Source organism: Drosophila melanogaster, chromosome X, assembly GCF_000001215.4.
Source record: "Drosophila melanogaster chromosome X".
Lineage (NCBI taxonomy): Eukaryota > Metazoa > Arthropoda > Insecta > Diptera > Drosophilidae > Drosophila > Drosophila melanogaster.
The window spans coordinates 16,288,688-16,308,935 of NC_004354.4; the positions used below are offsets into that span (position 1 = coordinate 16,288,688).

Below are 20,248 nucleotides of genomic sequence, written 5' to 3' on the forward strand. Positions count from 1 at the left end.
ACAAATATAATATTCGGCATATTTGTGTTCCATTCCCACACATTTCAATGATATATAGATAGATATTTCGATAGGCGCTACAAGACCCACACATACCAGCCCCCTTCGACGCACATCCCTAATTAATTTTCACACGCCATTTTACAATAGAATTTGTGACGATCTGACGCTTTCTTCAATTCGAGCAATTTGTACGCAGCGAGTTATTGAAACTCCTGCAATTCTATTGATTAAAAAAAGACTTCACGCAACGTTTATTAAACATGGAACGTAAGTATAATTTTAACACGCGCATAAGTCGCAACGTGAATTGAAAACGATGAAATATGTGCACTCTAGGTGGCGGTTATGGTGGTGGTTCGGGACAGGGATATAATAATTTCGCTGTCCCCCCACCAAATTACCAGCAAATGCCAAATAAAACGGGTAACTACAACGAGCCACCTCCGAACTACGGCAAACAAGGCGGTGGTAAGGCGTGCATGCGAACTTTGTGTTGCGAGCAACACACCAATACTCACAAACTTATGTTTTTAAGGTTATGATTCCGGTTCCGGTCATCGTGGTTCTGGTGGCAGCGGCAACGGTGGCGGCGGCGGCGGATCATGGAACGACAGAGGAGGCAATTCCTACGGGTATGTTATCCACTTTTAGTATTTCGCTGCTGTTGAGTTACAGCGAGGCTATTTAGATCATGGGTAGTAGTCTTTCACGGAGGTTTTTTAAGTGTTATAAGAGAAGTGTACGCATATATAAATATTTACAAATCAATCCAGCCAAACCAATGAGAAAAGACACCGAGCCACTCCTTGAAACATGAAGCGTATTTTAAAGATATTATTGAAATGCAAGAGATGCACTGTGCTGCATCAGAGTGTGAAACTGCTTGAAGCTATTCCTGCAACTACGACTTGTTCCGACTGCTTAAAAACGCAGAAAACATAAAATTATAACAACAAAAAAAAACGTATCTCCCAATTTGGCAAATTATTATTTATCCGCATGACTGTATTTCATGTACGTTTGTTTTTTTTTCATCGAAAATCTGTGTAAAAATATTAGAAAATGGTATTTCAAAATGGTTTTGACGAGTCAAATGAGTATAATGGTAAAAAAAAAAACAGATGATGCCCTGGGGAAACAAATATCTGCAATGCATAAATAATACTGGTTATACTGAATAAGTAATAATAAGTAATACCACAGTCGTTGCAATCGGAATAATAATGGTCGCCTAATGAAATCTATGATGAATTTGTGATAATTGCATAGAGAATCGCGCACATGTTATTATTATCGTTTTAAACCATACACTATATCATCCATTCCTGCCTTAATACGATACAATGCTAGCATAAACATGTTCCAAAATGAACATTCAAAAAATGTGTGTGTTCCCAACAGGATGGTTATGAAAACCAGATCAAACATGACACAAGTGTAATCGAAGATATAAAGCTAAAAAGAATATAAAAAATATCAACCAGCAATCATAAAATTAAATAAATTGTGGCTCGAGACAAAAACAATAAACAATAAAAAAATTCGATATATTATTAATGCACAGTTCGGAGGAATTGGTATGGTTCTGAGACTCTAATCATCTTAAGGTATTTACGTATACAAAAATAATAACAAATTTTAATTATTAGCTATTAAGGTTATTACATATGTTTATACACATAAGAAAGCAATGATTTTGCGCCTAAGAGAGAGCTTACCTCTAACAATCTAAATGTAAGATAGTTTTAAGCAATTTGTTTTATATAGTTTCAATCTCATTGACCGTTTTTAAGGTATTTTTTTTGTTTGTGATTTTAACAACTACTAAACTACTAAACTTTTGAATTATTTATCATTTAAGCTTGTTTTATAGTAGTTAAGCAAGAATGTAGGTATGTAGGTAGTGTTGTGTGTTTAATAACGATGGTATTTTGCTGCGATATACCTACTACATACATAAGTGTATTTAACTGGGTCGAACTCCTTCCTTCCCTCTCATTTCTGTGAATTTGGTAAACAAATGCTTTTCCAATAGTAGACTAATGCAAACGTTAAGATTATGTGTATAAGAGTTAGGTGTATGTATGGCAAACAGTATGTACGTTGTCCTCCTTGGCAGTTTGATCAGTGACTGCCGCCGCACTTGGCTCTAATTTTGTGATGGAAAGCAACAAAACGGACATTCGCTGTTTGAACGTCGTCGTCACTGACCGAACTGTGCCGGGTGCTCTATAGATGGTATTAGATGCCATAAGATCGAACAAAGCAATACGTATTCTAACAAGGGATCCTAGGCGTATACCTCACCATACTGCATTAAAACCAAAATCAAAGCATTAAATAAGTTATTCAATATCCTCTTTTAGAAATGGAGGCGCCAGCAAGGACAGCTACAACAAAGGTAAAAATAATGCAAACAATTGCAAACATATCGAGTAATGTATACCAATATTTTTCTACATATTGAACTTGAATCTAAAATCGAAGTAGAACAACAAAATTTTAAACACAAAAAAGAAAACCCAAACCGATTAGAACATAAAAACAGAGTCTAATTCCAAACCAAAAGAGTAAATAATTGAATATGCATATTAAACAAACATCCTCCTTTCCTGGCGGCATTCTTTTCATTGTGGGGCCTTGCCCATTTGAAATTTCGTCGAAAAGTCCACGCATCGTTACCTATAAAGTGTATTTAGCGTACTTTTCCAAATCGTTGATCTCTGTTTGATCAATATATAATGGTTAACGACCGACTCGGTCAGCCCACGGGTATTTAGTATTTAATTTCTGTAAAGTGTTGTATACATGTGTCAAAGCGTTGTCACGAATCAAATCAAGGGTTGGTCGGTCGGGCTAACTCCTGGCAATTTGGGGTCACCTGTTTGTGTTCTTGTGTACCAGTCAGTCTGGCTTTGATAGCTCAAAAGCCGACCGAAACCCGTTCAAAGTGTCCCCATGTCGTCTCTCCCACGGTCGTCCACCCACTAAAGGTTTTTTGAAATACACCTCAAAATTCTGGTTTCACATCTAAGTGTCCTGGTTAAAATGTCACGGAACAGCCGTCTACTTTGGTCCTCACCTTCGTTGCATTTTTTGGTGGTTGCAGTGAGGCGAGAAGTTCTAAGAAAAAAACAAAACAAAAAAAAGAAAATGAAAAAACCAAATATTAATTAAATAAAGTAGCAGTTGCATTCTAAGCTATACCCTGCCGTGCCAGCTCGTCCTTATTTCCCATTCGCTTTTGTAGGACACGGAGGATACTCGGGCGGCGGCGGTGGTGGTGGAGGAGGCGGCGGCGGTGGGTCCGGTGGCAACGACATGATCACCCAGGAGGACACCATCTTTGTCTCCGGCATGGATCCCTCGACCACCGAGCAGGACATTGAGACACACTTTGGAGCAATTGGCATCATCAAGGCAAGTAGTAATGTATTTTATGTATCTGTAGCTACGTTTTAACCTTTGTATCTTTCTATTCCTTTGCAACTGATCTAACAACAGAAAGACAAGCGTACAATGAAGCCCAAGATTTGGCTGTACAAGAACAAGGAGACCGGCGCCTCCAAGGGAGAGGCCACTGTCACCTACGACGACACCAATGCTGCACAATCCGCCATTGAATGGTTCGATGGACGCGACTTCAACGGCAATGCGATCAAGGTGTCGCTGGCCCAGCGCCAGAACAACTGGAACAAGGGCGGAGGCGGCGGCGGCGGTGGTGGTGGTCGCGGAGGATTTGGCGGACGTCGCGGTGGTGGTGGCGGCGGAGGAGGTGGCGGCGGCGGTGGAGGTCGCTTCGATCGCGGAGGAGGCGGTGGCGGCGGACGCTACGATCGCGGAGGAGGCGGTGGTGGTGGCGGCGGCGGTGGCAACGTGCAGCCCCGTGATGGTGACTGGAAATGCAACAGCTGTAATAACACCAACTTTGCCTGGCGCAACGAATGCAATAGGTGAGTTGAGAGTTGAGATATAATTGCTTTCAACATTCCATTCCATCATAATTCCTAAAACTCCACACTTGCTTGTAAATATCGTGGAGAACCCAAAGTGTAGACGAAAAACTTATCAGTGTTTGAAAGCAAGCAATTTTTGCTGATACGCCACATAATTGCCATAAGTCTTTATCTTTGGGGAACTACAAATTTTACAATCTTTGGCTTGCTACGATAATAATAATCACGTCCATTTGCAGATGTAAGACTCCCAAGGGCGACGACGAGGGCTCTAGCGGAGGTGGTGGAGGCGGCGGCTACGGCGGCGGTGGTGGCGGAGGAGGCTACGACCGAGGAAATGATCGTGGATCCGGCGGCGGTGGATATCACAACAGAGATCGCGGTGGCAACTCGCAGGGAGGCGGAGGCGGCGGCGGCGGTGGTGGTGGCTACTCCCGCTTCAATGACAACAATGGCGGAGGACGCGGTGGCCGTGGAGGTGGTGGCGGCAATCGCCGCGATGGTGGACCGATGAGAAACGATGGAGGCATGCGCTCGAGACCATATTAAGCGCATGGTAGCCAGCCGAACGCGGCACCTATTTTTTTCACTTTTACTTATTAATTGTAGCGAGAGTACGCTTTTAAATGTACTTTTAAAATTAACAGTCAGAGCAACTTTTAAATGATAATTGCCAGCACACGACTTCATTTGAACCGATTTTTATCCCAACACACACACGGTTATCGCTCGTTTTGACTGAATTATATTATATAATTATGTAATCTAATTTAACAACTGTAACTGTAACATGGTACATACGAATAAACATATATATATGTATACATATATAGCTCATATATATGTGTATATATATATATATATAGAGAAAATCAAAATCACTGCTTTGAATTCGGAAGTTGACATCATTCATTTCCAGCTTAGCTGACTAAGAAGGGGATTCCAAAGAATTCAATAAGTTCGCCTCGCCGAAATCTCCAGCGTAATTTTTAACAACAAAACGAGGAAAACTTGAAAAGTGACGCGTGCAATTTGTGGATAATTCAGCAACTGTTTCTTTTTGCAATAACAAAGGTGGTTAAATCCAGACTTTTTATTTTTAGAATTGCATTGAAGAGAATTGAGGCTGCTGCGCCCGCTATTTGCATGGATAACCGCTCACCTGCTGATCTGCTTTCAGAGAAGGTTGCTCATTATTACATTTTTGTATTATTTTCTTTTATTTTCAATATACATTATTATTATTATATTACAGTTCATCTTTTTCTAGCAGGGTGTAGCGATGCTTGGATGGGCCAAGTTCCTTGAATTTGGACTCTGGTGGCGATGTACCCTTGCCAGTGTGTGGGTCAGGTTCAATATCATTTGAGGGATCCGGCCCGTAATGAAATTCCCTGGAAAGCAAAGCAGCAGACCGTTTAGTAATTGAGCCCCATGGTGTTAGCAAAGGCGGCTGTATAACAATTACCTGTGCAGCTTGCCACTGTAGAGATCCTGAAGGAACTGCTTCAGCTTACCCGGCGAGTACATGTCACTGAAGTGGGGGAACAGATACATGTGCTTGAACGAGTCGATGGCAATCAAGGGCAAGTCATCCTCGGATTTACCCAGATGGTGCAGAGGATGCGCGAATCGCTTGCCATCGGCGGTCAAAAAGTTGACGTTCTCTGCAAAATTTCGAAAATACAATGTCAAACCAAATGCTTATATGCAAAGTAAACAACACGATGATTCATCTTACGTTTCTCATCCAGCAATTGACGCTCAATGATCGACTTGTAATCCTTGATAGAATTATGATCGGTTGGGTGGTGGAAGAGAATTAGGAACGGCAGACCCTCCTCCGTAAGTTCCTCTGCATTCTCAAATGTTATTTCCCGCACCAGGGGTACACACTTCTCTTGGACCCAAATTTTGAGCTCATCGAAATTTTGTAGGCTGCCAGTGTAGGTCTCATCGTTCTCATGAGACAGAGCTACATCAGGTCTAAATACTATGATAGGTGTACCTGTAATAGACCAAAAAAGCTGACATTCAGTATTGGCTTGGCATGACTTGGTGCGTTTGATAGAATTCACCTGGTGGATGCATGGCCTGGGCGGCATCTCCGAAGCCCACGTGGAACTGGCAGTCTTCCTTCAGATTTGTCGCCACCTTGCGGAATATGTCGTACTCTGGCTGGTCCCTACGATCGAAGTAGCCCAGAATGAGGCGCTTCTTCGAGTCCAGGTTCTCCAGATCCTTCAGGGATTTGAACTCCTGAATGGGATCCTCCAGCTGCTTCTTGACGAACTCGAGGAACGCTTCGGCTGAACGCTGTCCTCGGTATTCGCGCTTGCTGAGCTGCCCATTGCGTACAATTTTCAATGTTGGATACTTGTTTATGTGGAAACGGGACGCGATGGCCGTTTCCTTGTCGCAATCGACCTTGCCTAGCACCACTTTTCCAGCCTCTGGAAACTCCTCTTTAATCTGTAAGAGAAATTCGATTGAATGCCACGTATTTATTCGATATAAAATGTATATGAATGTATCGCATTGTTTGTAAGCTTTTACTGGCGATCCATTTGACTCACCTTATCTGCAGCTTCCGCGAATATAGGTGCTAAAATATTACTAAACCGACACCACTCCGCATAAAAATTAAGGAAAACCAATTCATTAGACGCTGCAAGAAAACAAAACGTGTTTTTAATGTAGGCACCAAATTGTGTGTAAAATTGTTGATGCGTAGAATACAACTCCGTTCAGATACTAAATATAATAACTTTTAAAAACATATATTTGGTAATATATTTATATCAATATTGAATTACGGGTTTATGTATTAATAATTTAAATGCATATGTATTTTTATGGAATATATTTAAATTTGTCGCTGAATATACATATTAAAGTCAAGAAATTTCTAGCATCCTACTATTCCATAACTTCCGAAAGTTAAAATTTAAGGGGTGCAAGCCTAAGGCCAGGCTTTACTGTAAAAGTTAACGTTTGGATAATAAAAAAAAATAACTTTAAAAAAACAATATAGTATTACCGCAGGATTGTGTACAGGACACACCGTATAAAAAGGACCTATTCATGCAAAGACCAAACTTCGGACATTCTGAGCAAAGAACTGCCGACCAATGGCTAGTGCCCATTTTGGCGGACTATCGGACCGATGCAGCATGAAATATAAACCGCCCTAATTAAGTTTTATCCAAATTCCACACCTTGTCCTTTACGAAAGCGCATAAAACTTATTTTACCACGTTGGCAGTGCCGAATTGAGCGAGCCAGTGATTTTGTTTAGTGACACGTCAATGGGACAAGTCGGCTAATTGATTCCCGCTCACGCTGGCAGCGGGAATGGCATGGGGATGACTGTGATGGTTATGGTATGGGCATATCTCACCTAGGGTCATATCGATATTATCACTGGTCATGGGCACGGCTCCGGCGGCATCGGCCGGCTGTGTGTACTGGAGTAGCTGTAGAATCTGTAAATTCCATAGGATGTCAGTTCTGGTTAGTTAGTTATTTGGTTAGGGGGAGCCAAAAAAAAGCCGGGGCTGTCTGGCCGGCCCCTCCCCACTGTTTCCCCGCCCGCTGATCGAGCGGGTGAGCCACTCCAGTGACCAGCAACATGACCAGACAGAACGGAACACGTCGACTCACCGCAACTAGGGCCACACACGGCCCAAGCTTTCCGATTCCGATTCTGGCTCCAAACATTCTTGTTCGGCTTCCGAATGGCGAATGCGGCTGGCGAGGAGTGGGCGTAGAATTGCGTGCACCGGCGGAGAGTCCAAGCGATCGGTTCTCTTTTTTTCTGATTTCAGTTACACATCAGCTGGAATGGAATGCAAACGTACGCACAATTATTAAGTTTTACAAATTTTTGGTTGATTTTATCGGCTGGCCAGTGTTGGTTAGTCTCGAATGCACATCTCATCGGCAATCGAGTAACGATAGCTTAGTCACATGACTTGGCCATCGCTAACAGCAGCGATAACAGCGATAGCAGCAAACAACGATAGCAATTTCAATGGAAATGAAACAAAAAGTGTCTAAATGAATACATATGCATACATATGTATGTGCAACAACATTTGCAAATCTTTGTTTATAATAGCTGACGCTTATGGATTTTATGGTGGTAAATAGAGCGAGAAAATCTAGAAGCCAAGCGCGTTTTCAATTCGGCAATACGTTTTGAGCTAAATACCCCGAAAAGTCTGCTGAGCGAACGGTTTGTGGAATCCAAAAACCAAATGTGTGTGCATACATATGTACGATTGTAATGTGTTATTGTTGCTCCCCGAAATATCGAAACACAAACATACCTACATAGACAAATATACATATGAGTTTATGCAAACATACACATGCGTAAATGTTTAATTACTTTGTTTATGACAACATACACGGCCATTAGAATACGTTGAGTACGATAATCGGCCATTTTTCGCCTATTGGCTATGAAATCGTGATAATCTAGTCTATTGGTATATATGTGCGTGCGTATGTAATGCAGCGACACACAAATATGTGCATACTATATATTGCGCACCTTGTGGAACTGCAACTGTGTGTGCTCACATAAATGTATGTTCATTGTACATTGTACATCCATACGTGCATATATATGCAGTGCATTATCTATATTGCCACCACGACACTCAAAAACTCAAATATTAACTTCGATTTGTTCTAAAAGTGTTGATTGTGCCCAATTTATCATCCCAGTGACATTTATTTGGCTTTGTTTGTGCACTGCTTAATGCACATGCACATATGTGCATAGTATTATTTATTTATTTATGGGAGCCACTATACTATACGTATCGAATCGTCCCAATAACATCGCACACACACTGTTGTGCGTAATTATGTATTCGGATGGTGGATATAAGAGATATATGCACTTATAAGCGATAACCGGATTTCCAATGACACCCAAATCGCCTTGCCTAAATATAAGCAAATAAGTAATTTCGAATACGTTACATGTTAAGTATTCTTTTAGCCGATTCACACAATGTCCGATGGATCACCGCCTCCATCGATTTGCTTTATCCGTGCCGCCGAATCGTATCCAAAGTCACAAATGGAGAAGGAAGACTCCCAGCTGTTCGTCCCGTTTCAAGAGTGTAGGTGTTCCCCCATATGCTGTAACCGATAACACATGCTAATCTATAGTATATATACCACTAGTGGCCGGCGAATCGATTAAGTACCTGGGGCGCACGGATGATGGTATCCTCGCCCTGTCCAATTATCGGATATTCCTTTCCAAGCAGTCAACCGGCTACGAGACCTACGTTCCATTGGGATTAATCGAATCCGTACAGGTGCGAGATCTGTTCCAGCTGATTGTCAATTGTAAGGATGCCAGCACTGTGCGCTGCTCCTTTCCGTCGGCGGAACAGTGCTCCGACTGGCAGCGCCGGATCCATCTGATGATCGGGGTTCCCGAGTCACTGGAGACACTCTTCGCCTTTCCCTTCTACTCCTGGACCTGCGATGTGCTCGGAAGTGGCAATGGAAGCGGTATCGTTAGCGCCCAGGCCAACGGAAACGGCCTGATTGCCAAGGATCGTTGCCTAACGCTACACAATGGCTTGGCAAAGCCAACAGCCAACGTCACAGCGTCGAATCCTCTGCCCGATCCTGCCAGCGAGACCATCTCAGCCGCCATGAGCAATCGCCTGCAACGATCAGTGCGCTATGAAAGCGACTTTAAGAACGAGGTTGCCCGCTTGGGATTCGATCTGAAGGGCTCGTGGCGCATCTCCACGGCCAATGCCGATTTTAAGCTCTGTCCCTCGTATCCACCCAAATTGCTTGTGCCCTGCTGTATCACCGATGAGATGCTCCACAACGTGGCCAACTTCCGGGGATCACGAAGGCTGCCGGCTGTCGTCTGGCGGCACCAAAAGTCGGGTGCCATCTTGGCCCGATGCAGCCAGCCGGAGGTCGGTTGGCTCGGCTGGCGCAACACAAGGGACGAGCAGCTACTCAAGGCACTCGCCGATGCCTGTGCCTTTGACAGGGGCGAGCACGCCAGGCATTCCACCTGCGCCAATGCAAAGGCGCAACCAACAAAGGGCTCCAAGGAGACCAACGGCCAGTCGGGCTTATCCGGCAAGAGTTCACCATCTCTGGACGATTCCTCGCATGAGGAACTCACGCTGGATGAAATCAAGGTAAGTTTATTACCAAAATAGCCGGGTATTCTTGAAATGAAGGTTTCAGTTACCATATAAGAAAACATTCATGAATAATTATCATAAATTACTTAACACGGAGCAGTAAAATGATGTCAAAACCGCCAAGTGCTAATGAAATAATTTGATCATTGCTCTTAAATTGTATTTGCTTTCAGAAAATCCTCATTGTGGATGCTCGCAGCTACACCTCCGCAGTTACAAATCGTGCCAGAGGTGGCGGCTGTGAGTGCATCGAGTACTATCCCTGTGCAGAGATTGAGTTTATGAACTTGGGCAACATCCACGCCATTCGAAAGAGTTTCCACGCTGTCCGACAGCTATGCGCGTCATCCCCCGATGATCCAAAGTAAGTTTACTAGCTGATTATTAAAGATATATATATATTTATGTAATGGAATCATATTCTTGCAGCTGGTACGGACAACTGGAAAAGACCATGTGGATGCAGCACCTGTCGGGTCTGCTGGGAGCCACCATGACCGTTGTGCACACCATCGAGAAGAATGGACGACCCGTCCTTGTACATTGCTCAGACGGTTGGGATCGCACTCCACAGATCGTGGCCACGGCGCAATTATGTTTGGATCCCTACTACAGAACGGTTGAGGTACGTTGATATACATCAACATTTGTGTTCTATGGACTAATACTCTACCTACTTGCTTGTATTTGCAGGGGTTCCGCGTTCTTGTCGAGCGTGAATGGCTGAACTTTGGACACAAATTCGCCGATCGCTCTGGAAATGGTCCCAATTCCGATGAAGTTAACGAGCGATGTCCAGTTTTTCTGCAGTGGCTTGATCTTGTGCATCAAATACACAGGCAGTATCCATGCAGTTTTGAGTTTAGTATAAGCTATTTGGTAAGTGGTGGCATGGAATTTCGCACGGAGTTGTGCACATTAACTCCTTGTTATATGCATTCTTTTTAGATCAAACTGGCGCAACATTCGTTGTCCTGTCTCTTCGGCACGTTCCTATGTAATTCGCTCAGAGAACGCATCGAGAATTCAGTTTTCGACCGAACGTTTTCCGTGTGGCCATTTTTAGCGGAAACTATGTATAGAAATCCTCTCTATAAGCATGAGACTGAAAAGGTGGTTAATAACTTGATATATGCTGTCAGCCTAAAGGAGAATGCTAATGATTTTTGTGTTTTTTTTTTTAGGTTCTTTGGCCAGCGCACAGTGTGCGGTTTTTATATTTTTGGTCTGATGTATACCTTGGTAGTTTAGGCAACAAAAATGGAACTGATCTACCATTACTAAGTAATGAAAGACAGAGCGGACACAATGGTGAGTTGAGTAGAGTACTCCTAATTGAAATTGACTCACTTTTTACTCCTTACTGCCACAACCAATAGGCCTCATGGCGAAGACACGATCTTCTGAAGACTTAACAACGAATGAGTTGGGACAGAGCACCATTTCCAGGAGGTCCAGTGATCCCAACCTGACCGTTGAATCCATGTAGGTCAACTGAAGATTATTTGATCCGGCAGCAAAATGAATTTCGTTCTTTTCCCTACGATTCAGTGTTACAGATTGTTTCAATGCCAATAGCAACTCGATGTTTGACATACGATCCGAGGCCAACAACAGTGTTAGCGAAAATGTCCAAGAAAGTGTTAAAGACTCCAAAGAAGTAGAGCTGGACGTGACGGATGCAACTGAAGTAGGTCCATGTGGCCGTTCAAATAATCCCATTCCAGATTTCCATAACGACCAAAGTACAGCTTCTAAACGTGATATATTGGAAGTGGAATCACAAACGCAAAGGCGAAGTTCCTTGGAGTCCTCACAGCTGATCCCTGGGTCTGTCTTCATTTTTGGCTCATCCGAAAACGGTAAAAGATGTTAGGATAAAGCAAAAGAACTTAACTAAACTTAACTACCTTAATGGTTTTAGATAAAAATGCAGTTCCTTCGGAATCTGAAGAATCCTTGGCGACCTCACAGAAACTGAACTCTGAATCTGGGCGACCTTTTTTCATATTTGGTTCATCCGAAAACGGTAAGAGATGTTAGAATGAAGAATAGAATGAATACGTTACATTAACTATCTTAATGATTTCAGATCAAAGTCCAGTTCCTTTAAAATCTGAAGACACAAGTGATATTTCTCGCGCCCTGTGGCATGGCGCAATTGAAACCAGCACTGATACCCTTATTCCTGCGGAGCCCGTACAAAAACCAAACAGCGACAATAGCAGTAGAGATCACATAACATCCCCCACAATGGAACTGGTCAGTGGTGATAGAAAGCTGGAGTCGACTAGCACTGTCCAAGCCAGTAAAATCAGTCAGAGCTACAATAATTTGCCCAAGGTACACATAAGACCGAATGCCGTTATATGCCCGCAGCGGGTAGACGCTTTTCCCCATCACCTGGACCTACAAGTGCCAAGGGAGACGACGGGAAATCCGGACCGTTGCAAGCCGGAAAAGTTAGCCAAAGATGCAAATGCGAATGCCAATGCCAACGGATCCCTGCTGGCATCCGATGGCTACAACGGCGAGGAAAGTCTCTTTATATCACCCGACCTTCAGCGGTTCGTGGGCCAGTCGCCATTCGATGCTCCCTCGACGGGCGGACGAATACGGCGAAATACCTTCGGCTCGAGCTACAGTCGCGATATGAAGTTCACGGCTGAAAATGGCAGGTGAGTTGTGTGTACTTTCTCACTGGTGGCATCTCCCATTGGACTGAATCAAAAAAAAAAAAAACTCTACTTTCAGCGCACACCAATTTCCGTCGTCGGGGATCATTTCGTTGCCCCCAACACCATTTCAGGAGAGGGCTCAGTTCACTATATCCTGTCCAGATGGCCTGGCTCACGGACTCAGCGAACAAAACATAAGACTCCACCAAATCGTACAAGAACACAAGGTGAGCTCCGGTGCAAAAGCAGTTTTCATTATAGTCATTTTAATCACATACACTATTTCAGCTACGTGAGGAAATGCTACTGCGAGAAATACACGGTATGCGACTGGCTCTGTTGGAAAAAGGTTGCCCCAGCTGCAACAGCATCGTTTCGACAAATATGGAACATGTAAATAATGATCGTTTAAGATACAAAATGCGTGCATATATTCTTGAAAAGCGTGGTTAATGTTAGTTATAGACCCTCGGTGCAAAGTGACTGCCCAATTTGTTTAAAACATGGGCCTTGGTCTTTGGATTCTCACAGTGCATATTCTGTAAAATATGAATTTGTTTCATCCTTAAATCACCAGAGCGCGAAGTGGTGGTGGTGTTTCAATCAGGGGCAATACTCTGCCATCTAATCATAAGTTACAATGTGCATTAACTGTCAGTCGTCTAATTATTTAACTCTTCTCTAGGAAAATGGATCGGATATCGTTGAAAATGCTTCAACATGTTCCTGGGAGGCCGTCGAAGAACGTAGTGGTCCCGCCTCGTATGCCCCTTCCTCGATTCAAGAGAAAAAAGCCTCCAGTGTCCTCTGGGTGCCAGACCATGCAGTTTCGCGTTGCTCTAGTTGTCAAACTGAGTTCTGGCTTGGACGAAGAAAACATCATTGTCGGTGCGCATCCAACACTTGAAACCTTAATGATTTACTCTTAAAAGATTTTTAATATGTATGATTTTCGACTTGAGTTGAATATTACCATTTTTAGCGATACAAAATTCCTAGACCTTAAATGTCAGTAACTAAGACTCGAGTACCTTCTTTATGACTGTGCAATATTACGATTAAATTTGACTATTCAATTTCTTTTCCTAAAGCTCATATTCAACTTGAGTTGAAAGCGTGTTATAATTTTCTTACTTTACTGGGATACATGACTATACTAACAGTGTAAACTATGCTAATCAAGAATATATAAAAGTCAAATAATTCATTTAATCTTTTAAGTTATTTCATCGTAGCCTAGACTATTTCAGCAAATAGTTCAACGCAGTCAGTTGATAAGCCACTAAAGAATATTATTTATAAACTGGTTGTTTCGTTTGCGAAACAAACAAACGACATTTTAAAGCAGTTAATAAAGCGAACACTATTTAATATAATTTCAGATCTTGTGGAGAAATTTTTTGTGCTGACTGCTCGGAGTTTTGGGCGCCGTTGCCAAACGAAAAGCTTTTTAACCCAGTTAGGCTATGTGGATCCTGCTACACGAGCGTCACGACCAATGTCCAGGAGTACGCTGCGGTACCTGCAGAATCCCAGGCGAAGGACGATGAGACGTCTTCTGCGATTTCCTAAGCACTTTTCCTTTTCCCAATTCATTTAAGTCTCCTCTGTTGTATCAATTTGTACATATTATTACTCAAAAATATTTATTGCATATGTGTTAGCACCATAATAGCAAAAAGTTCATCTGTGCGTTTATATAGAACACGAAATTATACAATTTTGTTAGAAATATATATGTGGATATATGGAAACAATTGTAAATTAAAATACAATCTTTAAACAAACGTCAAATTCATTTATTCAAATGGGTCGAAATGGAGTTTACACTAAAAAGGGGTTGTCAAAATCATCAAAAGCGCTGAATATATAATTAAATAGTGTGAAAGGTGCGTCCTAACATTCCTAAAAGAAATATTTTTTAAGATTTTAACATTTAAAATTTTAACATTTTTTCTCGGAAAAAGTCTCAGTCGCTTGTTTTGCGCAAAAAACAAGAAATTTATTTCGGCTTTGAATGTCGTACGTTAAATCTTTTATAAATCTGATTTTAAAACACAATTATTTAAATATGTTCCTTTTTTTGCGTAATAAATGTCTTTATTTTTATGATTTAAATTATCCGGTAATGGATACAAAATGTATGTACCAAATAGTCTTATTGTTTTATTTTCATAACTTAAAAAATTTATAAAATGGATTTTTTATAAATAATAAAAATTTTATAAAAATATAAAATACTTTAGCAATAATTAAATCACGTAAAAAAGTTGCTATCGTTATCGACACTGAACCTGTGTGAACTGACTATAAAAGCTGCAGGTGAAAACCGTGGCTCAGGTAACATATGTATATCGATAACTTTTTACCCATACAGTCGTAGTAGCGCCAAACACGGCGTTGTTTCGAAGTTTTTTTGTATTAGTTTCTATCCTGAAATTGTTGATATTTGTGTTCATGCGAAGATGTGTGATGTCCGAAATCTAATTGACCTGACCGAATGGGATGAGCCCAGCAAGGAGGCGTTGCACGAAGAGCCGGAGGACTCTGTGGTGGCCACGAACTTTGAGGTGCCCTACGATCCCTTCGATCTGATGGAGAAGGAAGCTTGCATCAAGGTAAGGTTAGGTTGCATGCCACTGGGATACCCAATTGGCTGCAAAAAGGGTCTACCAGTTGTATTCATATTCGTACAGCTCACTAAAAACTCAATTGTGCCAAATTTCAGGGCATGACCTTGACGTCGCAGATCAAGGAAAAGGTGTCCAGTGCCGAACGACAGTATCCGGATCTTGAGAGCGAGAGTCCTCCGGTTTGCATGCAGACGGACACAGCGAATGCGTCCGCACCAGGATCAGGTGAAACAACCCAAAAGAAGCGCTCGAACAGCTCATTCCAGAAGCAGCTCCTCAAACTTAATGCCTCGCGATCCGTGATCAACACCCCACCCCATAGTCGATCCAAAACAGAGTTTGAAAGAACAATACTGAACGAAAACCTGCAGATGCTAGCGGCAGAGTCACCACTGAAGCTTATTGAGGACGACGACGTCCTGTCCACCAGTATCAATTTCGAGGAAGACCTCAAAATGCTACGCATTCCGATCCTAGACGCGCTAAACAATGCAGAATCCAAGGCAATAGCCGAAGACAATCACGGAAACGTAAACAAAATTGATGTCGTGATTCAGGAGGGTCAGAAAAGTCCACAGACAACAATCGAAAACCGATCAAATGGCAAGAGTTTGAGCCAGCTCCTGGAACAGCTGAAGATCTTGGCACACGAACACGTCGAGAGGTCGAAGTGGCATTTGTTTGACTCGGCAATTGAATCCATTGCCGCGGTCATCTTCGGACCCAGTGGCTCTTGTCCGGATGATAGGAAAGCCGAATCAACTATACCATCGCTATACTCATACACCCGCCAAGGAACATTCGATCTCGAACTTCAAGTAAGTAGTTACATTACAATATAGCCCTTATTTGTAAAGGCATAGATTTCATTTTAATTTCTGTGATATAAACAATCTATTCATTTTCACTGCAAATATCATATCGCTTGATTGTCTTATAACTTACTAAAAAAAATAGCAAAAAAAAAACCCCTAATACAATTTTGTAATTCTCAAATTCAGGGCACAAAGACAAAGCGTTCCCTGGATGCTAACCACATACAGGAGGAGGAGATCGATGTACCAGGCAGTAACGTTCAAAGCTTTCCCGATGCCATGGTCTGTTCAACAGCCACGTTTGATGGCGAATCGCGACTAGATGCATTTGATAAGGACTTGCTTTCATCTCTACCATCAATACCATCAATACCATCGATACCTTCGATACCGCCCGTGTCAGTAGCCAAAAAGGAGCCATTTATGACGGAGTTGGTCGACGAAACACTCGCTCAACAGATTAACGAACTGCTGGAGCGGCACAAACTCGCAAACACGGGGATCAGTGATCATGAACAACAGCAGGGACTTGATCCCAGGACAGTCATACTGTTGGTGAACCCCAGCAACTACAGCAGCACTCAGGTAGCATACACAACGAGCAACGTGGCCAAGACTAAGCCAATGCCTCTACGTGAGACCAATGCGGCGGGCTCAATGCGCCGTCGATCGTCGTCGCTTTCCATTCAGGACAAGTCTAAGCTGCCCCGGGAAGTCCTGAAGTCCGATCGCCAGGTGGAGAATCTTCCGCCGCCCAAGGAGACCAAGAACACAGCCACTGTTGGGCCGATGGGTGCAGCAGCTGCCTTTCGCCAGAGGAGCAACTCCTTCTCCACGCCAAGTAATCCGTCCACAAAGGCCTACGAGAACAGGCGTACTCTAATGAGCAGCCGCTTGAGGAATCCAGCCATAAACGAATCGGTGTCCAAACCCAGTGGAAGTGTTAAGGCGACGAAGCCCATCAAGCCGGTGGTTCCCATTATGAAAGTGACCGCAAGCAACGATTCCACCTACCTGAATCCGTTCCATCCGCGTGTACCCGAAACGCCCATCTCATCGAGGACCAAACCCGCCCAAAACATATCCTGCACGAGCACACCACTGCCACAAATGCGCACCCAGCAGCGCAGATCCCTGAAGCCAATGGCCATGACCGCAGGATCGGGATCCCTGTCAAATACCTCCTATTCGACGCCCAGCATTAGGGGGCCGAGCTTCTGCAAGAAGAGCGGTTCCGGCTAGAGGATAGAGAGCGTGCATTGCGTAGGAATGGGGAATGGGGGAGCACTTCCTTGGCCCGTGGGCGGTGGCGCAATGTCGCCTGAAAGTGAATTCGAATGTGATGTCTGAGGTCAAGTTTTTAACCTTGCAGATAAACCGACAATGTGAAAACGGCTTGGCTATCTCCCCCATATATTTTTGTTTGTTCCATTTGTTTTTCCTTTTTTTTTTTTTTGGCCGACGTCACAAGATAAAGCGAACTGATATGCAGTCTGCACTCCATACTAAACGTTAGCAAATTAGTTTTCGTTTCGAAACGGATTAGCAGTGGAGCCAGTACTTTATATTTAATTTCCACTCGAACTGAACGAACTAATTAGTTAATTTATCTTTGTTAACTACTCACTAACCCACTAAGTTACCTTGCGAACTCATAGTGCTTGAAATCCCTTTCTCATTTCCCTATGTTTTTGAAATTCCACTGAAGTGGAGTTGATTAAAGAAGAGATTTAATAGTAAGCCAAGCATATCAGAAGAGAATAAAAATAGCATTTAAGAGGCAGGTGAAGCCGTTTGACCACAAGTATCCTACGTTTTAAGGATTTGTCCATTGATGTAATACCTAGAACTAGTAGCTTGCAAAGCACACTCCCTATTAATTTCGCTTTTCGCAGCTGTCTTGAAAGACCAGCGAGGAATAATTCAATAAAAAGAGATTATCAGTTAAGCAATTTCCGTATATTTAACGTATGTGGCGCTAGCATATCACAACAATGAAGAAAAAACAAAAAAAAAAAAACGCAGCAGCAAGATAATAATGAGTTTACTGGTTGAGCTTGTTCTTGAGAATGCTCAACTGGGTGAGGCAGTTGTCGCGGTAGTTGCGGCGTTGGGCCAACTGATCCAGCGGCACCATCTCGCCCAGCTGCTTGGCCACCTCGACGGCGACGGGGCCCTCCATTTTCGGTGTCGGTCCCATTGTCTCGCTAACCGCATAGATGGTGTTCGAGTAGCGTTCGAAATAGTTGGCCATGCCCTCGGCATTCAGATGGGCCGTCTCCAGGGGACCCAGGAAGGCGTAGCGCGGTCCCAGTCCATTGCTCATCACGCTATCGATGTCCTTGACATTCAGGATGCCGGCCTCGACCAAACGCCATGTCTCGTTCAGGATGGCATACTGGATGCGGTTGAGGGCGAAGCCCTCGATCTCCCGCGACAGCGTAACTGGTTTCTGGCCAATCTCCTCCATCAGGGCACGGGTCTTCTTCACCCATTCCGGTTTCGTCCACGGCGCAGGCACGATCTCGACCAGAGGCACGTAGTACGGTGGGTTGACGGGATGCGAGACCAAAACCTGTTCACGAAATCAAGCGTAATTGGGCTTAGTCATTGCGGCGATCACATCGAAATCCAAATAAATGCGAATCAAATTGGGCACAAGGACGGCGCAGCTTTAAATTAAAGCAATTGCAGCTAAGAATGTTTCTTAAAACAATAAGCTGTTTGTATGTATTACGATTAACTATTCTTTTTACCAAGTAATCAGCTCAAGGTGGAGATATACTATGGCTCACTAATCTCAAGAATTCAACTCACATTGGCCTTGTTTTTCAGATCCGCGCTGAAGAGGGAGGGCAGAAAAGTGCTGGTGGAGCTGGAGAGGATGGTGTTGGGTCCGACGACGGCGTCCAACTGCTTGTAGAGCGCCTTTTTCAGATCGAGACGCTCGGGGATGCACTCCTGGACGAAGATGGCGCCCTTGACCAGCTCCTTGAGGTCGTTGGTGCCGGAGATGCAGGCGAATTGCTGGGCGGCGGTCAGTTTGCCGCGTAGCAGGCCCTTGGCCTCCAGATCCTGCAGCTCCTTCTGCGTGGCAGTCAGAGCGGTGGACACCTGCTCGGGCAGGATGTCGTACAGCACCACCTGGTAGCCCACCGAGGCGAACAGCATGGACCAGGAGCGACCAATTAGACCGCTGGAATGGTAACACCGCCAGTCAGCACCTGGATATCCTAGCGAATAACAGCTTCCTGCTCCAACTCACCTGCCCACAATGCCAACTTTCTCGTTCTTTGCCGACATCTTTGTTTATTTACTTTTGCCGATTTACTTCGGTGGAGTTGGATTTAAGAAGGAGCTATGGAGGAGCTATTGCTGTCGACCGCCACTTGGCACAGCGTACATGCGTTTGAGCAATTAGACGGCAGCGCAACCGGTTTAATATTCGGCGATAACCACGCCAGAGGTGAACCCAAAAACGAGAACGAGACCCGAGCCCAAGTGTTTGTGGGGTGTTTGCGGACGCGCTTGATGGGTGTCGCTGGAGATTTCGGAGGAGATAGTGGGCCGTGCGATAACAATGCCGCCCCGTTGGGCAATTGGACGATGCTGCCACGCCCACAGCGCTGTATACACATCATTGAGCTGCCGCGTACCTTGCATTTAGTGCATTTAGGCTTTGAATGCAGGCCCTAAAGTTGTTGAAATTATGTATTTTTTGTTAAATACTATATGCTAGCTAGCAAGCCAAGGAAAATGTAAATGATTGTCCAGAAATTGATTTATAATCATAATTAATTAAAAGAAACCCTGCAAGCAACTCAGTTAATTAAACTTATAAAAGCCAGCATTGGTACACTTCATTTTGATAGCTTTTACCTTGGCTAGGTACGCAGGACGGGTACCTGTACCTTTTCCAACCGGTATTTTCCACTCGCGTGGGTGGAAGGGGGGCTGGTTGTG

General features: G+C 43.6%; 5 protein-coding genes and 1 non-coding gene across 19 annotated transcripts; 4 read left to right on the forward strand and 2 right to left on the reverse strand.

Moving 5' to 3' along the window:
- The first annotated feature begins 122 nt into the window (after positions 1-122).
- On the forward strand, positions 123-4,833 carry caz (cabeza). Of its 4 annotated transcripts, none has more exons than NM_078641.4 (7): positions 123-270; positions 340-471; positions 539-635; positions 2,370-2,404; positions 3,254-3,423; positions 3,508-3,956; positions 4,199-4,833. In NM_078641.4, the coding sequence occupies exons 1-7, from the start codon at positions 264-266 to the stop codon at positions 4,506-4,508; spliced, it is 1,200 nt and encodes a 399-aa protein (NP_523365.2). In that variant the 5' UTR covers positions 123-263; the 3' UTR covers positions 4,509-4,833. The 4 variants fall into 4 exon arrangements, with proteins under 4 accessions (NP_523365.2, NP_727946.2, NP_001259602.1 ...); NM_167493.2 differs by having other exon boundaries at positions 340-426; NM_001272673.1 differs by lacking the exon at positions 2,370-2,404.
- A 332-nt stretch (positions 4,834-5,165) lies between these two features.
- ERp44 (Endoplasmic reticulum protein 44) lies at positions 5,166-9,031 on the reverse strand. 4 transcript variants are annotated; one of them, NM_167495.3, is made up of 8 exons: positions 8,955-9,031; positions 7,623-7,797; positions 7,360-7,444; positions 6,536-6,627; positions 6,038-6,431; positions 5,701-5,967; positions 5,428-5,626; positions 5,166-5,353 (listed from the first exon to the last, which is right to left on the reverse strand). In NM_167495.3, exons 2-8 carry the CDS (start codon positions 7,677-7,679, stop codon positions 5,209-5,211), a joined length of 1,239 nt encoding a protein of 412 aa, NP_727948.1. In that variant the 5' UTR covers positions 7,680-7,797; positions 8,955-9,031; the 3' UTR covers positions 5,166-5,208. The 4 variants fall into 4 exon arrangements, with proteins under 4 accessions (NP_727948.1, NP_727947.1, NP_573111.1 ...); NM_167494.3 differs by lacking the exon at positions 8,955-9,031 and adding an exon at positions 8,173-8,198; NM_132883.4 differs by lacking the exon at positions 8,955-9,031 and having other exon boundaries at positions 7,623-7,900.
- CG3632 (uncharacterized protein) lies at positions 7,984-14,621 on the forward strand. 6 transcript variants are annotated; one of them, NM_167497.3, is made up of 16 exons: positions 7,984-8,220; positions 8,963-9,097; positions 9,162-10,153; positions 10,333-10,523; positions 10,589-10,784; positions 10,853-11,038; positions 11,108-11,272; positions 11,344-11,470; positions 11,539-11,644; positions 11,711-12,021; positions 12,084-12,188; positions 12,252-12,837; positions 12,914-13,064; positions 13,126-13,230; positions 13,523-13,725; positions 14,220-14,621. In NM_167497.3, the coding sequence occupies exons 2-16, from the start codon at positions 8,986-8,988 to the stop codon at positions 14,407-14,409; spliced, it is 3,726 nt and encodes a 1,241-aa protein (NP_727950.3). In that variant the 5' UTR covers positions 7,984-8,220; positions 8,963-8,985; the 3' UTR covers positions 14,410-14,621. The 6 variants fall into 6 exon arrangements, with proteins under 6 accessions (NP_727950.3, NP_001096999.1, NP_001096998.1 ...); NM_001103529.3 differs by having other exon boundaries at positions 7,984-8,196; NM_001103528.3 differs by having other exon boundaries at positions 7,984-8,196; positions 8,974-9,097.
- Positions 14,622-15,182: 561 nt separating this feature from the next.
- CG3679 (uncharacterized protein) lies at positions 15,183-18,690 on the forward strand. Of its 2 annotated transcripts, none has more exons than NM_001272674.1 (3): positions 15,183-15,455; positions 15,566-16,288; positions 16,472-18,690. In NM_001272674.1, exons 1-3 carry the CDS (start codon positions 15,303-15,305, stop codon positions 17,525-17,527), a joined length of 1,932 nt encoding a protein of 643 aa, NP_001259603.1. In that variant the 5' UTR covers positions 15,183-15,302; the 3' UTR covers positions 17,528-18,690. The 2 variants fall into 2 exon arrangements, with proteins under 2 accessions (NP_001259603.1, NP_573113.1); NM_132885.4 differs by having other exon boundaries at positions 16,472-18,235.
- Had1 (beta Hydroxy acid dehydrogenase 1) lies at positions 18,225-19,980 on the reverse strand. 2 transcript variants are annotated; one of them, NM_001298391.1, is made up of 3 exons: positions 19,551-19,980; positions 19,103-19,481; positions 18,225-18,860 (listed from the first exon to the last, which is right to left on the reverse strand). In NM_001298391.1, exons 1-3 carry the CDS (start codon positions 19,586-19,588, stop codon positions 18,330-18,332), a joined length of 948 nt encoding a protein of 315 aa, NP_001285320.1. In that variant the 5' UTR covers positions 19,589-19,980; the 3' UTR covers positions 18,225-18,329. The 2 variants fall into 2 exon arrangements, with proteins under 2 accessions (NP_001285320.1, NP_573114.2); NM_132886.3 differs by having other exon boundaries at positions 19,551-19,706.
- On the forward strand, positions 18,345-20,000 carry asRNA:CR45485 (antisense RNA:CR45485). The gene is made up of 2 exons (NR_123930.1): positions 18,345-19,011; positions 19,121-20,000.
- The last annotated feature ends 248 nt before the right edge of the window (positions 20,001-20,248 follow it).

Excerpts from the sequence above, each read along its gene's own strand:
- ERp44 (NM_167495.3), bottom strand. The coding sequence starts at position 7,679 with ATGTTTGGAGCCAGAATCGGAATCGGAAAGCTTGGGCCGTGTGTGGCC. Across the intron at positions 6,432-6,535 it reads TCGCGGAAGCTGCAGATAAG|ATTAAAGAGGAGTTTCCAGA; the intron begins GTGAGTCAAATG and ends TTTCTCTTACAG. Across the intron at positions 5,354-5,427 it reads TACAGTGGCAAGCTGCACAG|GGAATTTCATTACGGGCCGG; the intron begins GTAATTGTTATA and ends TTTGCTTTCCAG.
- caz (NM_078641.4), top strand. Across the intron at positions 2,405-3,253 it reads CAAGGACAGCTACAACAAAG|GACACGGAGGATACTCGGGC; the intron begins GTAAAAATAATG and ends TCGCTTTTGTAG. Across the intron at positions 3,424-3,507 it reads GAGCAATTGGCATCATCAAG|AAAGACAAGCGTACAATGAA; the intron begins GCAAGTAGTAAT and ends ATCTAACAACAG.
- CG3679 (NM_001272674.1), top strand. The coding sequence starts at position 15,303 with ATGTGTGATGTCCGAAATCTAATTGACCTGACCGAATGGGATGAGCCC. Across the intron at positions 15,456-15,565 it reads AGAAGGAAGCTTGCATCAAG|GGCATGACCTTGACGTCGCA; the intron begins GTAAGGTTAGGT and ends GCCAAATTTCAG. Across the intron at positions 16,289-16,471 it reads CATTCGATCTCGAACTTCAA|GGCACAAAGACAAAGCGTTC; the intron begins GTAAGTAGTTAC and ends TCTCAAATTCAG.
- CG3632 (NM_001103526.3), top strand. Across the intron at positions 10,154-10,332 it reads TCACGCTGGATGAAATCAAG|AAAATCCTCATTGTGGATGC; the intron begins GTAAGTTTATTA and ends ATTTGCTTTCAG. Across the intron at positions 13,726-14,219 it reads CGAAGAAAACATCATTGTCG|ATCTTGTGGAGAAATTTTTT; the intron begins GTGCGCATCCAA and ends ATATAATTTCAG.
- Had1 (NM_001298391.1), bottom strand. The coding sequence starts at position 19,588 with ATGTCGGCAAAGAACGAGAAAGTTGGCATTGTGGGCAG. Across the intron at positions 19,482-19,550 it reads AAAGTTGGCATTGTGGGCAG|CGGTCTAATTGGTCGCTCCT; the intron begins GTGAGTTGGAGC and ends TTACCATTCCAG. Across the intron at positions 18,861-19,102 it reads ATCTGAAAAACAAGGCCAAT|GTTTTGGTCTCGCATCCCGT; the intron begins GTGAGTTGAATT and ends TTTCGTGAACAG.